General features: G+C 39.0%; 1 protein-coding gene across 3 annotated transcripts in view; it reads left to right on the top strand.

The window, feature by feature from the left end:
- COG3 (component of oligomeric golgi complex 3) overlaps positions 1-16,807 on the top strand; it is an 80,249-nt gene that overhangs the window by 42,859 nt on the left and 20,583 nt on the right. For all 3 annotated transcript variants that reach the window (XM_004376595.2, XM_023731594.1, XM_023731596.1), the window contains exons 15-19: positions 6,433-6,557; positions 9,135-9,224; positions 12,209-12,329; positions 15,233-15,321; positions 15,431-15,565. In XM_004376595.2, coding sequence (XP_004376652.1) covers positions 6,433-6,557; positions 9,135-9,224; positions 12,209-12,329; positions 15,233-15,321; positions 15,431-15,565 — 560 coding nt within the window. The remainder of the gene's footprint in view (positions 1-6,432; positions 6,558-9,134; positions 9,225-12,208; positions 12,330-15,232; positions 15,322-15,430; positions 15,566-16,807) is intronic.

Genomic DNA, 16,807 nt, shown 5'->3' with positions numbered 1-16,807 from the left:
GATCCAAGTAAAATGAAATCCTTAACAACTTCAGTCTTTTCTCCGTTTATCATGATGTTGCTTATTGGTCCAGTTGTGAGGATTTTTGTTTTCTTTATGCTGAGGTGTGATCCATACTGAAGGCTGTGGCCTTTGATCTTCACCAGTCAGTGCTTCAAATCCTCTTCACTTTCAGCAAGCAAGGTTGTGTCATCTGCATAACGTAGGTTGTGTCATCTGCATAACGTAGGTTGTTAATGAGTCTTCCTCCAGTCCTGATGCCCCTTTCTTCATATAGTCCATCTTCTCAGATTATTTGCTCAGCATACAGATTGTATAGGTATGGTGAAAGGATGCATCCCTGATGCACACCTTCCCTGACTTCAAACCACGCAATATGCCCTTGTTCTGTCTGAACAACTGCCTCTTGATCTGTGTACAGGTTCCTCATGACCACAATTAAATATTTTGGAATTCCTGTTCTTCGCAATGTTATCCATAATTTGTTATGATCCACACAATCGAATGCCTTTGCATAGTCAATAAAACACAGGTAAACATCTTTCTGGTATTCTCTGCTTTCAGCCAGGATCCATGTAACATCAACATTGATATCCCTGGTTCCACGTCCTCTTCTGAATCTGGCCTGAATTTCTGGCAGTTCCCTGTCAACACATTGCTGCAGCCGCTTTTTGATGATCTTCAGCAAAATTTTACTTGCGTGTGATATTAATGATATTGTTTGATAATTTCCATATTTGGTTGGATCACCTTTCTTGGATCACCTTTCTTGGGAATAGGCATAAATATGGATCTCTTCCAGTCGATGGAATACACGGGAATCAAATTCCATCATTTCCTGGAGCCTTGTTTTTCACCAGTGCCTTCAGTGCAGCTTGGACTTCTTCATTCAGTACCATCGATTCCTGATCATATGCTACCCCTTGAAATGGTTGAACGTTGACCAGTTCTTTTTGGTATAATAACTCTGTATATTCCTTCCATCTTCTTTTGATGATGCTTCATGCATCGTTTAATATTTCCCCATAGACTCCTTCACTATTGCAACTTGAGACTTATTTTTTCTTCAGTTCTTTCAGCTTGAGGAATGCCAGGCGTGTTCTTCCCTTTTGGTTTTCTATCTCCAGCTGTTTGCACATGTCATTATAATACTTTACTTTGTCGTCTCGAGTCACCCTTTGAAATCTTCTGTTCAGTTCTTTTACTTCATCATTTCTTCCTTTTGCTTTAGCTACTTGACGTTCAAGAGCAGGTTTCAGAGTCTCTTCTGACAGCTGTTTTGGTCTTTTCTTTCTTTCCTGTCTTTTTAATGACCTCTTTCTTCATGTATGATGTCCTTGATGTCATTCCACAACTCGTCTGGTCTTTGGTCATTAGTGTTAAATGCGTCAAATCTATTCTTGAGATGGTCTCTAAATTCAGGTGGGATATACTCAAGGTCGTACTTTGGCTGTTGTTGAACTTGTTCTAATTTTCTTCAGTTTCAGCTTTAACTTGCATATGAGCAATTGATGGTCTGTTCCATAGTCAGTCCCTGGCCTTGTTCTGACTGATCATATTGAGCTTTTCCATCGTCTCTTTCCACAGATGTAGTGGATTTGATTCCTGTGTATTCCATCTGGCGAGGTCCTTGTGTATAGGCACCATTTATGTTGGTGAAAAAAGGTATTTGCAGTGAAGAAGTCATTGGTCTTGCAAAATTCTATCATGTGATCTCCGGCATCATTTCTGTCACCAAAGCCATATTTTGCAACTGCCAATCCTTCTTCTTTGTTTCCAATGCATCCTGATTGCATGTTCGATCAATTTCAAACTGAAGAAGTTGGTAAAAATCTTCATCTTTGGCCTTAGTGGTTGGTGCATAAATTTGAATAATAGTTGCATTAACTGTTCTCGCTTGTAGGCGTATGGATATTATCCTATCACTGACAGCATTGTACTTTAGATAGATCTTGAAATATTCTCTTTGACGGTGAATGCAACGCCATTCCTCTTCAAGTTGTCATTCCTGGCGTAGTAGACCATATGGTTGTCCGATTCAAAATGGCCAGTACCAGTCCATTTCAGCTCAGTAATGCCTAGGATATCGATGCTTATGTATTCCATTTCATTTTTGATGATTTCCAATTTTCCTAGATTCATACTTCGTACATTCCACGTTCCAATTATTAATGGATGTTTGCAGCTATTTCTTCTCATTTTGAGTTGTACCACATCAGCAAATTAAGGTCCTGAAAGCTTGACTCCATCTACCTCATTGTTTGACTCTACTTTGAGGAGGCAGCTCTTCCCCAGTTTTTTGAGTGCCTTCTAACCTGGGGGGGCTCATCTTCCGGCACTACATCAGACAGTGTTCTGCTGCTATTCATAAGGTTTTCACTGGCTAATTCTTTTCAGAAGTAGACTGCCGAGTCCTTCTTCCTAGTCTGTCTTAGTCGGGAAGCTCAGCTGAAACCTGTGTGATATGGACAGATCTTCAAAAGAGCACAATGCTCAAGGCATTTTCTAAATAAGCCAACCTATTGTTTGGTTTAGAGAAGACTTCAGGGGATATTTTTGATTTAAGGAGAAACACATTTATTTATTTATTTTATTGTACATTAGATGAAAGTTACAGAGCAGATTAGTTTCCCTTTTGATAATTTGTGGAAGAAGTATTTCATGACCTTGATTTAATTCCTCACAGTGTGTCAGCACCCTCCTCGTTTCTGCCCTGGGTTCCCCATTTCCTATATTCCTGATTTCCTATCTCTTCCTGCCTTCTTGTCTTTGCTTTTGGGCAGATACTGCCCTTTTGGTCTATAATTAATTGTTCTAAGGAGTATGTTCCTTTCAGGCATTATTGATTATATGATGGGCTTGTCTATTGTTTGACTACGAGGTAGTCTCCAGGAATGGCTTCAGTTCCAGGTCAGAAGGGTGTCTTGGGGGCTGTAGTGTCAGGGGTTCCTCCAGACTCTGTCAGACCAGTAAGTCTGGTCTTTTTTATAAATTTGGTTTTTCTTCTGCGATTTTTCTCCTGCTCTGTCCGGGACCCTCTGTTATCATCCCAGTCAGAGTAGTTGGTAGTGGTAGCCGGTAGTGGTAGCTAGTTCTTCTGGTCTTAGGGTTATGTAGGCTGTGGTTCATGTGGTCTGTTAGTCCTTTGGACTGATTATTCCCTTGGGTCCTTGGTTTACTTAATTCTCCTTTGGTCCAGGTGGTAAGAGACCAATAGTTGTATCTTAGATGGCTGCTCGAAAGCCTTTAAGACCCCAGATGCTACTCACCAAAGTAGGATGCAGAACATCGTCTTTATGAACTATGTTGTGCCAATTGGTATAGATGTCCCCTGAGTCTATGGTCCTTTGTCTTCTAGCCTAGGAACTTCATCCCGCAAGATGTTTGGTTATGTCTAAGAGGTTTCCCTGACTATACCCCTTGTGTGTTCTATATGAGCCGCACCTACAGTCATGTATGTAGAAATATCCATTACCAAACCTGTATCTACTGCTGGGTGTATTCCTTTACACCCCCCACACCTCTTGGTGTCTCTATCTACCTATTTATCCATTTGTTAATTATTGTTTGTTAATACTGTTGTTTCAGGATTATCTAAGCTATAGTAGTTACCGTAGTTGCCCTTTATTCTTGTGTTCCTCTCAGTGTTTTCTCTTGTCTTGGTCAGATTGAGCTGACTTTCCTCATATTATGTACAGCCAATCCCTTCACCACTGTTAATTGGTAATTCTCCCTCTCTCTCCTTTCCATCCCTCGTAACCATGAAATAATGTTTTTTCTTTTTTTTTTTGAAACACAACTTTTTAGAGTCACATTTTAATGTGTCACGTTTATGGTTCACATTATATTTCTATTGGACAGCACTGTTCTAGAGCTATAAAGGGAAGACTGGTTTAGAGATAAAGGTTGAGGAGCACTTGGTGCTTTGGGCCTCAGGACAGAAAGTAGAGTGATAACAGCAGAATCTGAGGAGAGAACCTTAGCAAACACGGGCAGTAAGGAGCAAATGGAGGTAGAGCAGTGTACTGAGCAGACTGAGAAAGAGCAGCCAGAGAGGTCAGAAGCAAACCAGGTGGTGTGATGTGATTGAAGCCAAAGGAGGAGGGGTTGGCAGTACGGTTTGTGTCAACGGAGAAAAATACGGAATCATGAGGACGTTGTGGTTAGAGAGTGGGAGACTAAAATTTTAATATTCAATTAAGAGGTAAAATAGTTTGGGGTAGTAAGAAAGTCTGGGGTCTGTCTGTGGAATCAGGGGTAAAAGGATGGAAGTGAAGGTCTTTAGAGTTGAGAAGGTTAAGGATCTTTAAAGATGGAGTGTCAAATGGATAGTCCATATGGTTATTGATGCTACTCAGAATGATGTTAGAATTTGGAATGGAAGGCGAGACTGAATCATGGGGCAAGGGGAGCAAAAAAAGAGTCTGATTACTTTTTATGGTTCCAAGCTATGCTGGAAGTGAAAGAATGAGAAGTCTTCAAAAAGAGAGGGCTTTAAATGGCTTGATGTTCATGTGCTAGAACTAGGCATCACGGCAGCTTGGCGGAGGGACTGTTCTGTGAAGAGAGCACCTTCAGAAAGCATAGACTTTATTCCCTGTGTACAGCAAATAAGGGGGAGAGGTGAGGCTCCCAGAGGGTGGTGGGGGAGACACCTAGGGGGGCCATAGAGAAGCCACACCACTGGATCTTGCTGCGCTCTTCAGAAAAGGCAGCCAGCACGCACTTGCCTTCTGATGGCGTGCTGTGTAAGTAAACTTTTCCCTGGCCACCTGTAGACAGGAACGTGCATAAAGAAAGAACCAAGCTGACTTCTGGTTTTAAAATACTGACACATTTGTTTCACCAAACTTTTTGGGGCGCAGTACTTTTTTAGCTCCGTGTTTTGAAGGAGGGATCTTCAGATAGCGTAATCTTAAGCAAAACTCTGTAGATCCTTAGTCTCCTAAATATTCTTTGATATAATTTGTCTAGTTTTTTTTTCTTTATCTTTAAGAAACTTCATGTAAAATAGGTATCTTAAAGTAAGGGCCTTATGGAAGGCTTTTAAAAATTATACAGATATTTCATGAAAAAAAAAATTAAGCTTACAGAACTATGAAGTGAAAGTAGTAACCCTCAGCATTCCTTCTCCCCTTTCCCCCATAAATCCACTTCACAACCTCCAGGCCTTCTTCTAGGCATGTGTTGATCTAGCTCTTAAAAAAAAGAGAAAGAATTATGTTTTGCTTAGTGTTCTGAAACTTTGTTTTTTTGCTACCAGTATATCATGGGTGTACTTTTATTTTTTATTACTGAAAAACTTTCAGATAGAAAAGTAGAAAGAATGATACAATGAATGATGACCACCCATACCCACCACATGGATGTAAGACAACATTTATTACTATATATGTATATATATGTATATATATTTGTTTTCCCTAATGGTATTAGTCACACTTTATGCCTGTCCAAAATATAAGGACATTTCTTACATAACCGTAACCTATTATCACACTGATAAAATTTACTGAAAGTTCCTAATATCGTGTAATACCCAGTTCATATTTAAATATTCTCTTTTGTCCCCAAAGTGTATATTACACCAACTCTGCTTGCATGACTCATTTGAAATCTGGTCCCTTGACCCCAAAGTGATTGCGCTTTGGTTACAAAGATTTCTCTCTACTCAACTGTACCCTCACTTGGTCCTCTTCACACTTGCCTGAAGCTGTCGGGGAGCCAGCTTTGGTCACTGGGAATTGGGTATACTAACTGGGCCCATAAGTGATATGACTCAGAGCATGGGGGACAGGCTTTCGGGCAAAACAGCTTTGATTAATCTTCCTGTTTACAGTTGTGTTGTTTTCTTGTCATTCCCCCACCTCCATTGTCTCCTACTCACTTGCATCTGACCACATATAGACCTGCCTTATTTTTAATGGCTGCATGGTATTCCATTGGAGCCCTGGTGGTATAGTGGTTAAGGGCTCGGCTGCTAACCAAAAGGTCAGCAGTTCGAATCCACCAGGCGCTCTTTGGAAACCCTCTGGGGCCATTCTGCTCTGTCCTATAGGGTCGCTATGAGTTGGAATTGACTTGATGGCAGTGGGTTTGGTTTTTTTGATATGGTGTTCATAATATGAGTATACTTTTCATTTATTTCACAAAGCTTTATTGATCACCGGTAGGGAAAAGCAATTTGAGTTGAGCATATATGTGAGGCTGGATTGCAAATATGTATATATCATGTATGTTCTCACTTACTTATTAAATCTCCCCTGTCACTGATTTAGATTCTTATGGCATTCTTGGTTAAAGGTAAGGCTAAAAGAAATTGATGCCCTCCAGTTGTTCATAGCTGATGAAAATAGTTTATAGATGCCATGCAATTTATTTTAAGAGAGACATCCATGTGTATGAAATGTGTCTTCTCCATTTGGGTTTTAGGTTCCACAGAATCCCTCAATCCTAGACCACAGACCACAATTTCTCCAGCAGATCTTCATGGAATGTGGTATCCTACAGTTCGAAGAACTCTCGTCTGTCTCTCCAAATTATACAGATGCATAGATGTACGTGTGTAAATTCTTGTATCTTTACTTTGAATTGCTCGATCTTTCACTTGAATTTTTTTTTTTTTTTAATTTTGTTTTAAGATCTTGGTGTAGTATTTTGTTTGGTATTCTTAGAATGATATGATTTTTGATAGGACGGTAACTTTAGGATCAATCTAATTTAGAGATTCTTAAGCTGAACATTCTATAGACCCTTAGAATCCACTGATGGACTTTGGGGAGTCTAACACTTTGAAATTGTGAATAAAATTTCGTGTTTATATCTTTCTGAGAAGGGCTATAGCCTTCATCGGTTCTCAAAGGGGTCCATGACCACTAATAAGTATAAAACTGCTGATTAACTCATCTGCCTTAGTTAACAGATGAGGAAAAAGAGCTGCAAGTAGGTTAAGTGGTAAGTGTAATGTCACATAGGTATGATGTACATTTATTATTAAATGCAACTAGTTTAGTTTTATACAGAATTTGAATCAGCATCCTTAACAAATAGGATTAAGACTACATGTTTCAAACCATTGAAATAAGAATTAGTAGTACTTTTTTTTTAAAGCACCAACTTAGATTGTGCATTGATTTCAGGTAACAGTTATTGTAAGCACTCCACTTTAATAGTAGGCTTATTCTTCCCTGCAAGATGAGATTTGCTTACATTTACTTACTGTTAGTGGTGTGCTACTGAACCAAAAGAGTTTATAAAATTCAGTGGTTCTGATTCTTTTTTATATTTATTAACTTGATTGTCACAACTCCGGCTTCATATAAAGAAAGAAATGATTAAATATAATAGTTGTGTAGTTAGTTGTGTAGTTAATTGTCCAGATGTCACTATTAAGAATATGGCCCCAAAAGGGTATATGTATATAATCTCTCACACTGGAGATATCCTGTACCTCACAGGCCTAGAGACTGGACAAGGTGCACAGTTGTTTCATTGGATCAGGAGAGTACACACTATTCTACATGTATTTTAAACTGCATAGTTGCTGGGGTTTGTGCTTAGGGATTTTGACTCAACCAGAAGTGCTCCTTGCCTCGTTCCGGATTTCTAGGGGTGAAGCCAGATCACCTCTACAGATTTAAATGTCTCAGCCTTTCTGCTGATCTGTTGAGATCTCTTCTGGAGGGACATTTGGACATTTGGCATCTGTTCTTCCCCAGGCTCCTCATTAGGTGTATTGAATGATGGTAGTAGGCTGGGATTCAGAAACTTCTGTGGTGGAGCCACGATCCCAAGGGAAATATTCAGGGGTCTGTTCCACACAGAACCCATTGTCATCACAGACCCTAGTACAACCTCTTAGTGTGCTTAACAGGGATTTTAGGCAAAGAGTAGGTAGACCTAAGGAGGCCACTCTGCCTGTTTTTGTTTTATGCATTAGGCCTGCCTATTCTTCTTCTTTTTTTTCACCTAGCTCACATCCAGATCTTCTCTCTCTTTCTCTCACCACTCAAAGGTGAGAAAGACAAACCCAAATGAAAAACACTCTAAGGCTGAGCAGGGGAAAGAGGAGGTCTTGGTCTAAGGTGCCCATCTTTAGCCTTCCTAAGGTAGGGCCATTGTCCCAGCAGGGGGCGCCCTCATCTTTCTTACTGCAGTGGCCTCGTGGGAAACGAGAGGGAGAAACAGTACGAAAAGAGAATAACCTCAGAGTATGAGACCAGGGCACAGGACTGTGGCCTAATAATATGCTGTTCAGGCCCATCCATCTCAGTTCCATCATGGGTGGAACGGAGGCTCGGAGGGAAGTAAGGGAACTGGCAGGAGTCCCTGCCCAGACCAACACGCCAGACCCTGGGAAGACAGCAATGGCAGAATTAAATGAAGAATCATACTTTATATACATTTTGTAACCTTAATTGTATTTTGTAAGAATTTCTCCACATTCTTTAGCTTTCTTTTAGTAACTGCACAGTATTTTATAATTCTGTAATTTAGGTTGATGAGTATTTTAGTCGTCAGTCCCCTATAATTGGACATTCAAGTTATTTCTAATTTTTTGCTGTTTTAAATAATAATTATGAAGAAGAGTCATGTGCATGAATCATGGAATACTTGGAAAACATTTTTAGAAATGGATTTACTGAGGCATTGTTTTAAAGTTGGTTTTAGAGATTGGAACAACAGTCCCACAACCTGAGATCATGTTGGAGTGAGGGCTTCATGAGGTCAGGGCCATGTCTGCCTTGTTGACCACTGTGTTTCCCAGCACCTAGTACAGTGCCTGGTGTGAAACATGCTCATGTGGTTTCAGAAGATGGGTGCATGGGAATAGAAAACTCCAGGAGGAATATTGCTAGCAATAAATTAATCCGATGGCTAAGAGCAAGCAAGCATTCTTCACTGTATTCATAGGTGGCACAGCGGTTTAGCGTTTGTCTGCTAACCAAAAGGCTGGCAGTTCAAATCCTCCAGCTGCTGCTTGGAAACCCTGTGGAGCAGTTCTGCTCTGTCCTATAGGGTTGCTATGAGTCAGAATCTATGTGATGGCAATGGGTTTTTTTTTTTTTTATCCCACAGATTTTCCATCTTTGTTTGAAGTGCTATAGGCTGATGTGTCTCTTTTATTCCACCAGAGGGCAGTGTTTCAAGGATTATCACAGGAAGCATTGTCTGCCTGCATTCAGTCGTTGCTGGGAGCATCAGAATCTATCAGCAAAAACAAGGTTTGATGAAGTGTTAGGTGAAATCTTATTACTTATAATAATATTGTGGAATATAGCACTTATTTGTAGGCACAAAAGTTTAAAGCCATTTTGGCAGTAGATTTCGTTTGTTCAATGCGATTTAATTTTGAGGCCCTTTGAGAAAAGCCAGTATTTCATTATAGTGCTAAATAAAGATTGCACTGTATAGAGAGTGCCAGCTTTGCCAGAGTACTAAACTTGGCACGTAGGTTCTGTGTTCTGTAGGACAAAGACTTGTGGCTGTAGCCTTAGCAACTGAGGAAGTGGTGGGCTGCTGTTTACCTGGAATACCAAAAAGCATTTTCAAGGAAAAGTAGCCATTTATAATTGTCCCTACAAAGATGTTTTAAATAGTATGCACGGCTTCACTTGGAGGAAATTAGCTAGTCAATTTTGTGGCCTGGCAACTGTGGCCCTTGGGTCGTGTGACTACAAGTTGTTGCCAGTGTTTACGGCGCTTAATCAAGAAGGGATTTGGGGCTAAAGGTTGCTGGCACGTGTTTTCCCCAGTAGCCCCTGAGGTTTTCTTTTCAAGAAGCAGAGCATGGTTGAAAGTGCCGCTCTGCTTACCTCTACAATTCAGATACCTGTTGCCAATGGGGAGGAAGCTGATGTGGTAGTTTCCAGCCAAATTTTCATTGCTGCTTAGTGTTCAAACCTTATGAACTTTCCTCAACTTCCAGATTTACAAACTTGATTTCTAACCTCAAGGCTTTAGATTAAAAAAAAAAAAAAAAAAAAAACTCTCCCCAGAAAACAATTTGCGATCCTGTTCCTAGCAAAGCTCTCCCTTTGTTTATGACAACTCCATCCTCCTGTTCACGGGATGGAGAGTGGAAATGAAATCTTGAGATGCGGGCTAGAAAAGGACAGGAAGTTAAGTTAGAGACAGGCAGATGTAAGTTTTAAAAAAGTATTTCCAAGTCTGAGCTAAGTAGCCTTAAAATCGGCTCTCACATTTTTTAATAATAGGTGAAATTAGGAAATGCCTGCATGTCGAATATTAGGGAAATGACTGAGTAAATTATGGCACATTCATACAGTGCCATATTACACAGCCATTAAATTAAAAATAATATAAATTTTAACTTAAACATGTTAAGGTAAAAAGAAAAAGCAGAATACAAATCAGATATCCAGTGTGACTTTAATTATGCAGTGAAAAAATACATTGAAGAAAATAAGTACAGTGAAAGCTTTTGGGTGACTGTTGATTGTTTTTTTCCCCCCATTCGCAATACCTTTATTTTCCAGATTTTCTACAATGAACATGCATTTAATAATCAGAAGGAAATTATAACCTAATTAAAAAAAAAAGTTCATATACTATGTCCCCTGGTATCACTGTCCTTTTTTTAGAGGGAGGAGTGAAGAGCCTTTTATTATTCAGCCTTTTGCCCTTGTTACCTCTAGGCCATCCTCTTTACGCTATTCTGTTTCCTACATATTATAAGGGATTTAAGTATATGTGAGGAAGCCTCAACTTGGTAAGCATTAGCTATTTTATTTTCATGGCTGAGTTTATGTACTTTTGTCTTCCAGCTTTTAAAAAGTGGTCAGTTTTTAAAGAAAGGAACTGTTCTTTTAAATTTAAATGAGCATGTGGTATGTGCCAGGCACTGTGCTGTGTCACACTATTAATTTATCAAAAAGCAGTTTCAGTAAAGTTACATGATACTATTTGCTGGATTATAATAGCTTTAGTAAAGTAAATGAAATCTATGTTATACTGTTTGTACCCAGCAGAGTTGTTAGTTCTGTTAAAAACAGAGAAATAATTAAAACACGTAGCATTTCCTTTATCAGAAGCTCTGTGTTCCAGAGTGCAAAGCGAGTTTCCATCATATCAGTCATACTCATATTGATTGAAAATTGAAGGAAAGAAAAGAAACAGTAAAATTTAACTTAAATATGTTAAGGTAAAAAGAAAAAGCAGGATACAAATCAGATATACAGTATGACCTTAATTATACAGTGAAAAAATTGTGATTATGTGTTTATTTAGAAGGCAGGGAGACAACAAAAGAGAGACTTGCACGCATGCACATGCACACATGTACGCACACGCACACACATACACCAGGAAGGAATCACTTTGTTTAATAACCCCTGTAAAGTTTATGTTGCTTACAGAAGGGCAGCTATATTCTTTTCCTAGTGTAATATAATTTCATGAGAAGTATTTTCAAAATAAGATTCTGTCTTTAGTAGCAGTAACACAGCCTTGCTATGGTAAATATACAGACTCTTTCCTGCAACGAGAGCTATGATGATTCACTAATTTGAGATTGGGTCAGAGCTCTGAGAATTATGCTTGAATCACAAGACTCTTGTGGCCACCGGGCCTTGAGAGGGAGAAAGGGAACGCAGTGACTCTGGGGGCAGAGGTAGTCAGTGCTCTGTTTGTGGCAGAGACAATCTAAAATAGTAACTCCAAAGCATTGTGCATTTGGAGGCTGCTTTTGTACTTTTGTATAAATATGAGGAGTTATGATGTTCTGGATTTTGAAGCCACTTTAGGCCAAATAATGAAAGCCATATTATTGAAGAGAAATTAGAAAGCTGTAAGGGGCCAGAATCCTGCCCCTACTGGACTTTTCCTTACTTCCTTCTCGTGCTGGTGCTTGCCTTCTTCTTCTGCACCACCTTAAAATAGATTTGGCTTCTCTTTCTAAATGTGTTGCTTTATAGCCTTTTGTCTGACTTACTTTCTTGGATTTACTAAGTAGAGCAGGTGACAGTGTTAATCAGAGTTTGAAGCAAGATTAATCTAGATGATTCCTAACCTTGGTAATATGGGGAGAGTTCATTGTACCACAAAGGAGTGTTGGGTTCATAAAGTTACAGTAAGGGCCATAAACCTGGGTAGGTTAATGTTGATTAATGACATACATGTGGTATGCGCTTGTATTTTTATTTAATCTGTGATAATATCCTTTTTTTTTTTCTGGCTTACAATTTAGACTCAGGTTGACGGACAACTTTTCTTAATTAAGCACCTTTTGATTCTTCGTGAACAAATTGCTCCATTTCACACTGAATTCACCATTAAGGAAATTTCCCTGGACCTCAAGAAAACTAGAGGTACTTCATTGTCCTGGCTGGCACATTTGGGTGTGTTTGACCTGTCCAGATGTGGCAGCACAGATTATAGGTTTATTTTATGTTCATCTGCAATTTTTTTTTTGCATGCTTTGCTTGCTAATAAGCATGTTACTTGTTCATACTAAGCTGTCAACATCCTAATTGCTTCTAACTTGATGTGTTTTCTTTATGAAGTAAGCTATATTTGAGCATTTCAATTTCTAACACAGTATTACCTCTCTTAGACTCTGTTCACATCTGATAATAACCAGTTAGGAAAAGAAAAGTCCACTTAATAACTACTTACAATGTCAGCTAATTGGGTTGATTTTAAATGTTGAGTTGACTAGTTTGTCAAGTAGTGAACATTTAGGAAGCCAGACAGGAAGAGTACTTACAGGAAGAGTTTGAAAGAGTCGGGTTCTGTTCTGGGTCCATCATTTCTAGACTCTTGTGTGATCTTGGATGGGTCTTTTAGCTTCTTTACCCAGCTTCCTCAAAGGTAAAATGAACATGATAAATTTACCCTCATCCCCCACCAGGTTATCAAGATCATTAAGAATGAAAATATAGTTAAGGTGCTTTTTGTAAGCTGCAGGTGCTTCAACAAACTTAAATGTTATTGTTGATATCAAATCAGCTGGTTGTTAAAGTAACCATGTAGATGTGGTCTTTGAGTTAGTAATAGACATTAAGTTACTCTGGGAAAGATGATTCGTCCATCCTAACAGTTTGTCTCTGACTGGATTAACAAGAGATGATTTGTAAAAGATCAGAGTAGTTACTTTCTAAGATGTTAAGGCTATTCCATAAATATCCCTCATTGCCCTTAATTACTTAAAAATTTTTCTGCACTTCATCTTTTCTTAACCATTTCCAAGAGAGAATTAAGCCCTAATGCTTTAAGCCATCCCTTTATGTAATGAATTAACTTTTCTATGTATTGGGAGAATTGAGAAAATAGTCCCTCAGATTATTTTCTGTGTTCTGTGGTTCAGAGGAAAGCCTCTAGAGAATTTCCAAGACTAGCAAGTGTTCAGTTCCCTCGTGACTGTGCTTGTTCGGTAGTGGACTTAAGTCACCTGTGCGCCAAGGTGGTCTAATGAGGAGTCACATTAGAACAAGCTTGCTCCTTTTCTGTTCCTGATGCTCTCTCCTTTCTTCCATGAAGGATACCTTTGCTTGTCTACTGCTGGAATTTGGGTAGCAAGCCTATGTTTTATTCATATACTTTGAGATTTTTTAAAAGTAAGGCACCAGTCAGATTTCCTGGCTTTTGCCTTTACAGAATGAAGATATGTATATCTTATTTATAATTTTTTGTATGTATTTTACTTATATTTGTATTATATATATTTACATAAATATATAGACATATAAATGATGTGTTTTTATAAATCATCATGCTGATGCCTGGCTGCATCATCTCTTCTTCTGCACCACCTTAAATAGATTTGGCTTCTCTTTCTAAATGTGTTGTTTTATAGCCTTTTGTCTGACTTGCTTTCTTGGATTTACTCAATAGAGCAGGTCACAGTGTTAGTAAGAGTTTGAAGCAAGATTAATGTATATGATTCCTAACCTGGGTAATATGGGAGAGTTCATTGTACCACGAAGGAGTGGTGGGATCATGAAGTCAGGGAAAGGGCCATAAACCTGGTTATATATATATAATTTATAAAAACATATCATATATATATAATTTATAAAAGCATATCATTTTTTAAAGCTTATTCTCATCTGAGGCTTCCATCTCCCAACCCTCTGCTGGTTTTCCTTCTCCCCTTTGAGTGCGAGATGTGGAAGTGGCGCTCCTTCCTTGAAGAATGAGGCTGCGCGTAGTCCTTACCTTCCATAAGTCATAGCGTAGAGATGGGTGGATCTGCTTTCTTTCAGTTTTTCCTAATATGCAGTTTGTTGCTGCTTGATTCTAGTGTAGATCCACTGAGGTGTAAGAAAATGAAATGTTGTTAAATTTTGGCAAAATTTAGTTTAAAGCATGTTTTCCTGAGAATGTTACAAAGCTCATGTGAGCCTACCATATGGTGATGATTCTGTTTATTGCAGACAGACTCTTTCAGGTAGCTTGTAAAAAAGACAGTAGAAGCAGAGCCATTTACTAAAGCTTTACTGTGAATACAGAATCTGATAGAGAGAGGGTCTGTTTCATTACCACCAGGGTCAAAGGCACTTAAGTACTGCTGTGTAGTGTGTGCTTGTAAATCCAGAGCTAGAAGAACTGAAGCTTTGCTTTCTCCAGTCTGGCAAAGCAAGGCAAAGCAAAGCAAAGCAATGACCTTTTCTTGCTCTCACTTAATAATACTTGCTGTCTATGCTTTTTAAGCCTCTAACCTCTCACAACTAATTGTTCTATCTTATTGCATTTGAACATCAGTGAGACCTCAGTTAGTACTTTGCAGAGATTCTAGTTAGTCTGGAGGCTAAGGGGTAAATATGTCCTTATGGTGTTTTCTTTCTGGCTGGCACATTAGTTTATTCACTGTGCTTCAAATGAATAAATTTCTTTGCCAGCCAGGACCTTAATGAAGAAGCTGGGTAAGTATGTGGATACTTTTAAAAAGCCTGTTTAACACCCTAAAAAGCAAAGCAGTGAAATTTTAAGATGTCAATTAAAAAAATACCATTTATTGTTTTTCTTTTTTCTGTTTAAATGAAAAATTGAGATGAACGGTCCTTTTGCAATTCTGACTTTAGAAAAGTGAGTATGTGCGTATACTATAGCTGTCACGGGCCCCCATCTCCCTCACCCACTCAGCGGTGGAAACGACACTGCTCTTGCTTTGTGGTGGTAGAGACCTAGTGTATGTTGCGCATTGAAACAGTAAGTAGGCTTTTCTGTTGACATTCTGCATGTTCACTGGACGAGTCGTTTTGTTTCACAGATGCAGCATTTAAAATCCTGAACCCTATGACTGTTCCAAGATTTTTTAGGCTGAATAGCAACAATGCCTTGATAGAGTTCTTGTTGGAGGTGAGGAGGAGTCTGTTTCCTTGGTGGTGGGGGATACACTACGTTCATTACCTGTGTGGTAATTTCCAGGCACATAAAAACAGGAGGAAATTGTCATCTTCTTTTTAAGGGCACTCCTGAGATAAGAGAGTATTATCTTGACTCTAAAAAAGATGTAGACCGTCATCTGAAGTCGGCCTGTGAGCAGTTTATTCAGCAGCAGACCAAGCTGTTCGTGGAGCAGCTGGAGGAGTTCCTGACCAAGGTATAGGCCTTGCTGCATATTTGTTAGAGTAATTGTGAATTCTTCCCCATAGCTCCTTTTGAATTACCCTCTGGTGAAAACTGTGGCAGGAGGAGAAGTAATGATTCAGTCCAGGAAATCTCTCTCTTTCCTGTTGGCGGAAGCTTTTTGGTTTGAGGACGTTTAGATAGGTTTGCAGACGTTTTAGTTTTTAAGCGAATGAGTGCAAATATTGCAGAGCTAGTTGTAGCTGACCCCTGGTTGGCTATGTCCCATTTATGCCCGTTGTAGGTTATCTGCATATGGTCTCTGACTCACTTTCTTCTGGATTGGACCCAGCCTGGCAGTGACCACAGGCCTGGAAATCAGGGCTTCCTGTCACTTCACATGGGCCATTTATTTTCCTCCTTGTTTTACATGTTATTGTGCCCTTCCATTTTGCATATCAATCACCAGATAGGTGGATTAATCACCAGATAGATGGATTTATAATAATTGGTCTATTTTTCTGTCATCTAGCTGAAATTCACCAGCTGGCTACGCTGTCTGATGCCAGCAGTGAAAAACTGAGATCATGACTGTTTTGAAACTCTTGTTTCAACCTCATCTTTTTTTATTTAAATCTCCTTATTAAGGACTTCCTAAAATCATGTAGATGTTTAAAAAGTCTTAAGATTAACTCTTCGTTTATTAAACCTCTGCTGTTTGTATTAGAGGACATCATAAAAAGAGGAAAAAAACAATAAATAAAAAGAATAAAAATATGATGGCCCTTTTCTCTCAAATTTACTTCACTAGTCTTAACTGGAGAGATGACATATATCCATGAAATAGCAGAGAGACAGCGAAACAGGTGGGCCATTGGTAACCTGTTGCCTGTCTACACTAACATGCCTGCAGACTGTGATAAAGACAGAAGATACTAGTTTTAAATAATGATAAAACAATACCATAAAAGCAAATATTAACCCATTGCTGTCAAGTCGATTGTGACTTACAGAAATGTTGGAACAGTCAGACTCCTCTTCTGTTTATCACTGGCGCATGGCCCTGGTCTGGTGGATCTTAGCCCTCTCATACGCATCACGTACTTGACGGGGAGGTGTACGTGTATTTTTTCCACCCCATACAGGTTTAAAAGGATGTGGAAATGTTTCTGATAAGAGTTTTGATTTAAAAAATAGTGCAAATATTGATACTTTGTAATTTATAGGTAAGTTATCATAGTTTTTACAGAAATTATCCTCATGGAAAACCAGCTTG

Source organism: Trichechus manatus, unplaced genomic scaffold (genome assembly GCF_000243295.1).
Source record: "Trichechus manatus latirostris isolate Lorelei unplaced genomic scaffold, TriManLat1.0 scaffold00044, whole genome shotgun sequence".
Taxonomy (NCBI): Eukaryota; Metazoa; Chordata; class Mammalia; order Sirenia; family Trichechidae; genus Trichechus; species Trichechus manatus.
The sequence above is the reverse complement of the archived record's forward strand: the minus strand, read 5'-3'. Positions and strand labels throughout refer to the sequence as shown.